The sequence below is a fragment of the Molothrus ater genome, chromosome 6 (assembly GCF_012460135.2).
Source record: "Molothrus ater isolate BHLD 08-10-18 breed brown headed cowbird chromosome 6, BPBGC_Mater_1.1, whole genome shotgun sequence".
Taxonomy (NCBI): Eukaryota; Metazoa; Chordata; class Aves; order Passeriformes; family Icteridae; genus Molothrus; species Molothrus ater.
The window spans coordinates 59,664,652-59,674,770 of record NC_050483.2 but is presented as its reverse complement, the minus strand read 5'-3'; the positions used below and the strand labels follow the sequence as shown (position 1 = coordinate 59,674,770).

The following is a 10,119-nucleotide window of genomic DNA, read 5'->3' as shown; positions in this document are numbered from 1 at the left end:
AATCATGGAATGCTGAAGGCTTGAGCAGTAGGGGCATGGGAAATGCTCAATCAATGGAAGGAAATGTGAGAAAAACAATTTTATGTACAAAGCAATAAACTGTCAGGACTATTATTACTTAGGAAAGAGAAATTGAAGTTATCACAGCCTGAATTCTCTTATACCCCATATATTTATAAAAACTAGAAACTACCACTCTCCATGCCCTGGGAACCCAAACTTTGTGTGATAAGAGCCTAGAAAAGGGGAAGGCTGTGGAGGAAAAAGGGCAGTCCCAAAGCTGTGGAGGGACTTCCAACCAGAGAACAAAGAGACTCAGCCCCTGTGACAGGTGACATGAGTAAAGTCTGTTCACTCACACCCAGCACAAATAAGGTGCAAAGGGGGACATTTTCAGCACATCCTGAAAGATGAGAGTGTAGGGTCACTAAGTGGAGTCTGGCAGAACCTGTTAAATGCCTGGGTTTTACACACAGCAATTCCACTGCCAGGATTGCCCAGAGCAGCTGTGGCTGCTCCATCCCTGGAGTGTCCAAGGCCAGGCTGGACAGGGCTTGGAGCAGCCTGGGATACAGGAAGGTGTCCCTGCCATGGCAGGGGCTGGAATGGGATGGGATTGAATTTAATGTCCCTTCCAACACAAACTGCTCTGGGATTCTGTGATCTTCCAGACCAGGCTACAAAAGTGCTCTAAAAGCAGCTAAACTCATGGCACAAAAGCCATTCAGAGCTTTTTAAAATGCCAAAGCCCACTCAGGACATCTGCAACACAGAAATTTCCAAATTTCTCACCCTTCAAGCAGATACTCAATACCTGCCCTGTTTCATATTCCTTTCCTCAGCCATTGCCACTGCCCAACACAGCAGTGTTGGAGTATCTGGATTTCTGGTGGAACCCAGTGCAGCCACTCATACAATTTTTACTGCCCCTAATACCCAAGAGACCCAAAGTGAACAAATACACAGTTTATGCAAAAAAAAATTTTACTAGAATGGGGAAACTCTGCATTGTTCTCCAGCACAGATAAATGAAAAAGATCCCTAATTAATACTTGTAAATTAAGCAGCTGTTCACAGTCACAATTTACAATGCAATATTTATCTGAAACATCTGCCCCTGCCTCATCTGCTATTTAACTTCAGGAAAAAAAGCAGGAACTCAGAGCTTCCCTTTTCCAGAGGTAATTCAATTCTGTGATCTATTTTTAAAGGGAATGCAATAATCCACTGTAAAACAACTGATGAACACAGTGAGGATCTGTTGAATTTATAAACAAAACAAAAGGCACCACATTAAAAATGTTGCTGAATTTGAGATTTGTTTTTTATTATCATTTATTGCACTAAGGAACAGCGGGGCAGTTTCACAATCTCACCTTCTGCTTTGAAAAAGTCTGTAGTATTTACTATTCCTAAACCCAAGAGTGTTTTCATCATTGGACTTGATAAACTTTGGAGGTTTGTCCACTTATTAATCAGCACAGACATTAAAAAAAACACATTTAAATTCATTCCTTCATGGACAATTCAGCTTCTCCTACCACAATGGCACAGGCTCGAGATTAAAGCAGGGTTAATGTTTAGAGAAGACACAGAAGGCTGTGGACCTATGGATGCACATACAGGGGAAGATTAACCAGATAATAAAAAACAAAAAAATAAACCAAAGTAGAACTATTTTTGCTTTTGTGTCCATGAATGAATATCCTAAGACCAACATCACCTATGGGCAAAACTTAGAGCATTCCAGTTGTTCCCAAGCCCTTGGAGCTAGAGCTGGTTTAGAGTCAGGAGTGGGATACACAAGTCCAAGTGAGCCACTACAAAGCCCATCCTACAGCAAATCCCTAGAGTACTAAGGCTAGTAGTAACCAACACCTACTTGAAGGTTATGGCTGTTCCTTATGGAGTGCAAAGTCAAAACTTTTCAAACCCCAGTCATCTTTATATTAATTTACACATAATTCATTAATTTCAGCGTCCCAGTAAAATATAAGAAAACAGTCTTTCCACAAGTATAAAATGTGGAAATATTTTAAAAATAGGGGAGTCATTGTTTTCTAACTCAATTGTGAACATCAGGTTCCGGATTTAATCTTGGTCAGAGGTTCTTGTTGTAAAGAATCCATGTTTTTTGTGGCTTTTGCATGCACTTAACTGGAACAAAGCTTGCTGAATGTCTTCTTAAGAGCTCACCAGAACATAAATCATGCTGCAGAAGAAAAAAAAATATTAAGATGCATCATTTTGATTAGTGTTACACATTTAATTCTAACAGGGTCTATTATAAGGAACAAGTCCATGTGAGATACATGGATTGTGACTGAAGATCTGACAAAATGACTCTTCTACTTTTGACTTCAACAAAACCACATTTACATCACACACTTTCCTCTGAAAACGATGTTTCAGCTTTTAAATTAAAATACCCTGGGATTTATTGTATTGTGCTTAACAGAAGAAAAGTTTGGAGCTTTTTAGTCTACAGTTATGGAACAGAGATTCAAAATAGTCATTCTGACCAAATTAGGATTTGTGTTTTAAAGCAGAATCAGGGGTGAATGTGGATTCTTTTGCAGGAAAGCTGGCACTGTAGATGACCATACAGATTCCCAGCATGTTTTGAGTTGGAAGGACTTTCTAGATCATCTCACTCCAACCCCTGCAATGGGCTGGGAGACCTTTGGCTAGGCCAGGGTGCTCCAAGTCCCCTCCAACCTGGCCTGGAACACTTCCAGTGATCCAGGGGTACCCCCAGCTTCTCTGGGCAACCAGTGCCAAGGCCTCCCCACCCTCCCAGGGAACAATTCCTTCCCAATATCCCATGCATCCCTGCCCTCAGGCATTGGGAAGCCATTCCCACGTGTCCTATCACTACACACCCTGGTGCCAAGTCCCTGTCCAGCTCTCACAGGCTCCCTTCCAGCATGAGAAGGATCATATTCCTATGGACAGTATTTCTCTCTGCCCTGAGCCAAAGCTTCAGCCTGAAGAGGAAAACTTACCCATATAGGTAGTAAAAAAAAGATAGAAGGTAGAATGCTAATTTGCACCATCCTTCTTTCTGGCAATAGGCTAAAATATCTGCATTCATGATGGTCGTGGGATCGTAGAGCCCCGGGCCGCTCATCACGGGTCTGCTCATGTACCTGGAACGAGGCACAGGCAGGTGTGGGGTGACAGCCACAGGAAACCTGAGTCCTGCCCCCACCCACCAGGGAATGCCACAGCCGAGACACCAGTAACACCCTGTACACAGAAGCAATTCAATTCCCATGTCTTAAGGAATGGCAGAGGAAATTGGAATTGCTATTCAACTGGCATTCCACACTGGGAATTGTCTCCGTGCACCTCTGGCACGTCATTGACTTGAACACACACAACTCAATTCTCACACAGCACAAGAGAATAAAAATCACCCACAAAAGCCAGGTGATGGCTCTTATTGTACAGCCATGACCTGAACTTTCCCAGAAAGCATCTGGGTTTTCCCAAGACACAGAACACTGGACAGAAGACAGCAACAGGAGAATGAGTAACAATTCACTGAGCATAACAGACTTGCCAAAATTACCTCCAAATATGATAAGCCAACAAGGGCATATTGAGACCCAGTGTGAGCCACTCTGCTGCACAGAGAAACATGACACAGAAGAATGCATGGATGAGGTACTCTGGAAGTACAAGCTGGAAAAGAAAAAGGTGAGTTAGAAGTTTCGATTGCACAGAGCAAAACGTGGCATTTCAGCTACTTTGGAGGCACAAAATTGCTTAAAAGTATTATTTAAAACCAACACTAACAAGAACAAGGCTGTGGAACGTGAAAGCAGCAGCCAGCACTATGTGCCTTGCTGTTTTCACATGCTACTCATGAACCAAGGAGAAAAATTTATTTATAAGATTTAATGGTCAGATCAATATTTTTTTATTGCTTCTATCAAATTAACAGATTCCACGCTTTATGCGTGACACTTAGAAGAGGTCACTGAGATATTTCTGCTCATGCAACAGAGAAATATCAGTAGGAAACATGCTCTGCAGAATGGTTCATAGGCAAAAAGATGTTTGTGTTTTCCTGTTTTACAGATCCAGAACTTTCCAAAGTTGAATTATTCCCAAAATGTAACACCCCAGGCAGAGCTTTACCCAACCAAACCAGCAGTGACGTGGTGGCACACACAGGTCTGCACAGAGGAGCTGCTCTGCACAGACACTTCTCCCTCACAGCTTCCCACTGTGCATGCTTTACAGCATCATGCTTCCAGCAGAAGCCCACAGAGCTCAGTACCAGGTACCATGGAGTCACAGGAAGCATGGAATGCTGCAGAGATTAGTGTTGTTAATAGGAACAACATGGAGAGGTACAGAGAGTAAACGCATGCAAAGAGCTGCGGAATCTCACACCCAACACAGCAGTTAAATTTTATACAAGTCACCCCAAGGTGTTGCTATTTACTGCTTTATTACTGGCTTCAGAAGGAATCATACAAATCAAACTGGTTTGGGCTGGGAGGGACCTGAAAGCCCATCCAGTTCCACACCTTGCACTATTCCAGGCTGCTCCAAGCCCTGTCCAGCCTGGCCTTGGACACCTCCAGGGATCCAGAGGCAGCCACAGCTGCTCTGGGCACCCTGTGCCAGGGCCTCAGCACTCTCATTATGAAGAATTCCTTCCCAATCTCCCATCCATCCCTGCCCTCTGGCACTGGGAGCCATTCCCTGTGCTCCTGTCCCTCCATCCCTTGTCCCCAGTCCCTCTCCAGCTCTCCTGGAGCCCCTTCAGGCCCTGCCAGGGGCTCTGAGCTCTCCCTGGAGCCTTCTCCTCTCCAGGGGAGCACCCCCAGCTCTCCCAGCCTGGCTCCAAGCAGAAGCAGAAGATCTGTAAAGCTTTTGCCTTCTCTGCTCAGCCCTGTAAAACTCCTCATGGAAAACACCCCATTTTTACCCAAAGGTTTAAACTGTCAATGTGTGTGTGCATGTACACGCACAACACACTCTGCCCTGTTTTTGTGCAGTATCATTAACATTGCACGGGATGATAACATCAAAGTTTCAGTGGTTTCCAATTTTTTTTCTTCTTTTAAAACCCCAGAATATCTTCCTAGAAACCTAAAAGCTACCAACAAACACACTCACCACCTACTTTGCTGACATTCTAGTTCTCTAAATGAAGAATATCATACAAAGCACACTTGCATCAACACCACCAAAATTCAGCTGTTGTACACAAAATGTTTCAAGTAAATATTTTCATCCAGATCCTTCTTTGCATACTTACCATTTACACATGGAATTATTTATAGCAGAACCATCACCCTGTCCAACACACGATGCATTTGGCAGTCTGCTCAGACAGATTCACCAGGCCTGAAAAATCTGTATTTATTTACCTACATATCTCAATATATGTTTTCCTTTTCTCTTGTTTATTATACCCTACTCCCACACCAGGATCTCTGCCTCTTTCTAATCTCCCCCACTTGATCCTCCCTGCCTGTCCTAAAGAAAAATGAATTACATCAGATCCTACCATATTTATCACAGAAGTGAGGGAGGATGGATCTGGTTGCTGAGAAAAGACACGACTATAACAGGAGCAGGGAAGAGAAGGAATCAGCAGTGTACTCAGGAGTTACTATTTTAGGCTAATCTTTCCACTGAGGTGCCTCAATTCCTACCAAGATCTTTGGTTCTTTGTACAGGAAAACAACACAGCCATGTGTTTGTCCAGCATCATGTACCCCTCAAGAGCCTGACCTTCACTTTTGGGGACTAGCCTGCTTCCACAGGAACAGCAAATATGAGATTATTTCAGACTTTCAGTAGCAAAGCTGCCATGTAAAGGACACTCCATGCACAGGGGGCAGCAGAAGGTTAATATTCAGTTAAACATGCACATTTTTACACTACAAAGGTTGCAGTAAGGTCATAATGCATCGATGTAATGAGAGTTGGCCTCTCCCACACTGCAGCAGAGATGACTGGAACAGACCAAGCAAGGGAAACTGTTAGATGCACAGCTCTCCTAGCAGCAAACCTCCTCTCCTCCTCCCCTCCTCACACTGAAATAATCACTTTAATTCGTGTGCTGTACATATAACACACTCTCTGCCCCCTCCTCCACCCCCAATTACAGCAAATTTATTTTTTCTGGTGTATTTTACTTAAAACACACTAAAGCTACAGGTCAGGCCACACTGCTGTGCTGCCCCTGCATCCTCCCTCAGCCTGGGCACACACAAAGGAAAAGCCATAAAATGCTGCAGGATCAAGCTCTGTGTTCTTTAACAAGCCTCCCTGATGCTGCTGGCCTGTCAGAGATGCAGGCAAACAGTTTGCCTCAAATTCTTTTCCTAAGCCAAGGAGTGTCTGAGTTGAATCCCAGAGAGGACACTGGGACACACCCCTGATCCTGGAACACAGACAGAGAAGTGAGGATAGCACCTATCACCTTCCACTCACCCAAATCCTCAAAAAAAGATCAGAACTGACTTGGTCAATGCTTTAAAAAACCCGCAAGTATTCTCCTCTAATCTGAATTCAGTAAATCTGACTTGAAAAAACACAATTTAGTTCTGCCTGAAGTTATTTTCTGACACCTAACAGGCATGTAACAGTTTTCCCCAAGTTGCTGGGTAAGCAAGCAGAATTGGTTTGGCACAAAATATGGAAATCCATGAGGTTGTTATAAACCCCAACGAACAAATAACGAGCAGATGAACAGGCAGACTAAACAAAACAGCTAAATAGTATTACAGATGTTCCTAACAAAATGAAAGGGAAGTTCAAAAACATGAAACTGAAAAGCAGTACACACCTTTAATGCAATTTTGACTCTTTTAATCTTTTTGACCTTTTCAACTGTCTTTGTGCCGAAAATGTGGAAAGCAGATTGAAAGAATGTTAGTATGACAGCTGACAAGATCACCATCAGATTAATAACAGTCAGAATATTCAACTTGAAACTAAAGAATCAAAGAATTTCCCTACAACTTCTACCGACAGCGAGGGCTTCTCAACCCAGATGCAATTCTATTGCCCAGGCTGATTGCATCAAGATAACACTAAAAATAAGCATTTTACATGTATTTATTCAGCAAAACAAAATGTTTGGTGTGCTACTTACAGGATTGAGTGTATTACACTGGTCTATGGGGTTCTTGTAATCAGTCTTCAGTTCATCAAATGCTATAATCTAGAGGGAAAAAAAATGAAACAGTTTTGATTCCCCAGGAGCAATTTTGTGTTTTATCCATTAAAAGTAGCATTTTGGCACAGAGCTGCTACCTTTGTTCTCAGTAACATTTCACCTAAGTTCTGCCAACAACTCACAGGTAAGACAGATGTGGAACAGGTTTTACAAATACAAAAGCAGTAGTTTCATCAGATATTCAAAAGCCTTTGACTACTCCCCAACTTTTTATCTTCCCATCTGCAATGAATTTCCTACATCCCCTTCATCAGTTTTCAGCCCCACTCACTGTGCAGACCCCAACCTCACCCAGGACTCTCTTGGTGGCCAGCAGGAATCTGGCATGGGGGACCTTAATCCAGAAAAAGCAAGAGCATGTTTAAAAGCCAACAGATATTTTTCCTCATTGTCAAAGTAAATGCTGAGTCCACATACATCCCAGAATCACAGAACTCTTAGGACTGGAAGGGACCTCTGGAGACCATCCAGTCCAACTTTCCTGCCAAAGCAGGATCACATAGAGCAGGTTATACCTCCTAAAGGTGTATCCATTAAAAAAAAAAAAAAAAAAGTACACCGGTGTTTTTCTTGACATAAAAATAAAGACAAAGATGCAGCATGAAGTACAAAAGGCAGTTTTACACCATAAATATCCTGCTAAGCATCACATCCTCCCTCAAGCAGCTCATCTCAGGCAGGGTCCTGTTGGCTGCTCTCCCAGTGCCAGCCTCGAGGAGCAAATCACAGAATCATGGAATGGTTTCGGCTGGAAAGGACCTGAAAGATCCAATTCCAAACCCTGCCAAGGCCGGGGACACCTTCCACTATCCCAGGCTGCTCCCAGCCCCATCCAGCCTGGCCTTGGGCACTTCCAGGGATCCAGGAGCAGCCACAGCTTCTGTGGGCACCCTGTGCCAGGGCTTCACCACCCTCACAGAGAATTCCTTCCCAATCTCCCATCTGTTCCTGCCTTCTGTCAGAGGGAAGCCACTGCCCCTTGTCCTGCCACTCATGCCCGTCCAAAAAACCCATTTTATCCGCAGAGAGGCCGATTCCCGCTCCTAGGGCGGTTCCGGATGCGGTTTCCCCGCTCCCTCGGCGGCTGTCCGGGGACGCCCTGGGGGCTCTCCGGGGCCCTTCCCCGGGCGGTCCCCCCCCTCCACGGTGCCCGTACTCACATGCCAGATGGCGAAGAAGATGAGGGCGGCCGTGAGCAGCAGCGCCAACATATAGCAGAAGGCGGCGAACGTGAAGGCCATGGCGGCGGGGCCGCGCGGGGGCTGCCGGGCGCCTCAGCAGCCGCCGCGCAGCCGCCATGGCCGCGCCCGCAGCGCCCCCTGCCGGCCCCGCCCGCAGCCGCCATTTCGTGAGGGGGGGTGTGAGGGGATGGAACAAAAACCGAGTTTTTCACCTTAAAGTGTGGGAGGAGGGAGTGCGATCGCGCTTTGCGGAGCGCGGTGTGAGAGAGGGTTGGCGTAGAATTATGGAATCATAGAATCTAGTTTAGAAAAACCTACAAGATCTTTGACTTCAATGACTCCTGTGACTGTCAACACACTAGAGCACCGAGTGTCATTTCCAGTCATTCCTTGAACACCTCAAGGGATGGGGACTCCAGACCTCCTTGGGCAGCCTTTTCCCAATGACTGACCACGTTTCCGTGGACAATTTTATCATAATATCCAATCCAAACCTCCCCTGAGGTTTTCTGAGGCCATTTCCCCTTGTCCTGTCCCTGGGAGCAGAGCCTGACCCCCTGGCTGTCCCCTCCTGTCAGGAGTTCTGCAGAGCCACAGGGTCCCCCCGAGCCTCCTCTTCTCCAGGCTGAGCCCCTGCCCAGCTCCCTCAGCCTCTCCTGGTGCTCCAGACCCTTCCCCAGCTCCATTCCCTTCTCTGGACACGCTCCAGCCCCTCAATGTCCATCCTGAACTGAGGAGTCCAGAACTGGGCACAGCTTGTGGTGGCCTCAGCAGCGCCCAGCACAGGGGACAGTCACTGCCCTGGTCCTGCTGCCACACTATTGCTGCCACGGGCCAAGGGCCACCGACCTCTTGCCCACCTGGCCAAACCTGGGCTGGTGTCCAGCCACTGTCAAACAGCACCCCCAGGTCCTTTCCTACTTTCCAGACCCTCTGCCCCAGCCTGGAACGCTCCATGGGATTGTTGTGGCCCAAGTGCAGGACCAGACTCTTGGTCTTACTCAACCTTGGACTCTTGGTTTCAGTCCATTGATCCAGCCTGTCCAGGTCCTTCTCCAGGGCCTTCCTGCCCTCCAGCAGATCCATACTCCCACACAGTTTGGCATTGTCTGCAAATTTGCTAATGGTGGACTCAATCCCCTCAGTCAGATCATCAATAAAGATATTAAACACGACTGGGCCCTACACTGATCCCTGGGGGCACCACCAGTGTGCAGCATCATTCCCCACTACTGTTTGGGCCCAGCCATCCAGCCAGTTCTTAACCCAGCCTAGGGTAACCTGTCCAGGCCATGGACTGACAGCTTTTCCAGGAGTTTCTGTTGAAAGGGCATTTAAAAACCATCAATTTTCAACCCAGTGCCATGGGCAGGTACACCTTCCACCAGACCAGTCCAAGCTGGCCTTGAACACTTCAGGGATGGGGCAGCCACAGCTTTTCTGTGAAGTCATGCCAGGGCCTCACCACCCTCAAAGGGAAGAATTTCTTCCTAATACCTCATCTAAATCTTCCTTCTTTTAGTTTACATCGATTCCCCTGAGTCCCATCCCTACCTGATCATGTAAAATTCCCTGCTCAGCACAAGCTGCATCTGGAGAAAAGGGAGATGGCAAATTAAGGAAGAAATGCTGGAGAAGGCTGTGCTGTGAGAGCCCTGGGGAAGGGAGGATTGCTCATACAATCCCAAATCAATACAAATTGGAGCCTGTCCAAAGGAAACAGCAAGA

At 46.1% G+C, this 10,119-nt stretch overlaps 1 protein-coding gene across 2 annotated transcripts; it reads right to left on the bottom strand.

Annotated features, from left to right (window-relative positions):
* Positions 1 to 1,300: 1,300 nt before the first annotated feature.
* On the bottom strand, positions 1,301 to 8,497 carry CNIH1 (cornichon family AMPA receptor auxiliary protein 1). Of its 2 annotated transcripts, XM_036384698.2 has the most exons (6): positions 8,371 to 8,497; positions 7,127 to 7,195; positions 6,818 to 6,865; positions 3,575 to 3,687; positions 3,006 to 3,149; positions 1,301 to 2,212 (listed from the first exon to the last, which is right to left on the bottom strand). In XM_036384698.2, exons 1-6 carry the CDS (start codon positions 8,449 to 8,451, stop codon positions 2,185 to 2,187), a joined length of 483 nt encoding a protein of 160 aa, XP_036240591.1. In that variant the 5' UTR covers positions 8,452 to 8,497; the 3' UTR covers positions 1,301 to 2,184. The 2 variants fall into 2 exon arrangements, with proteins under 2 accessions (XP_036240591.1, XP_036240592.1); XM_036384699.2 differs by lacking the exon at positions 6,818 to 6,865.
* Between the last annotated feature and the right edge of the window lie 1,622 nt (positions 8,498 to 10,119).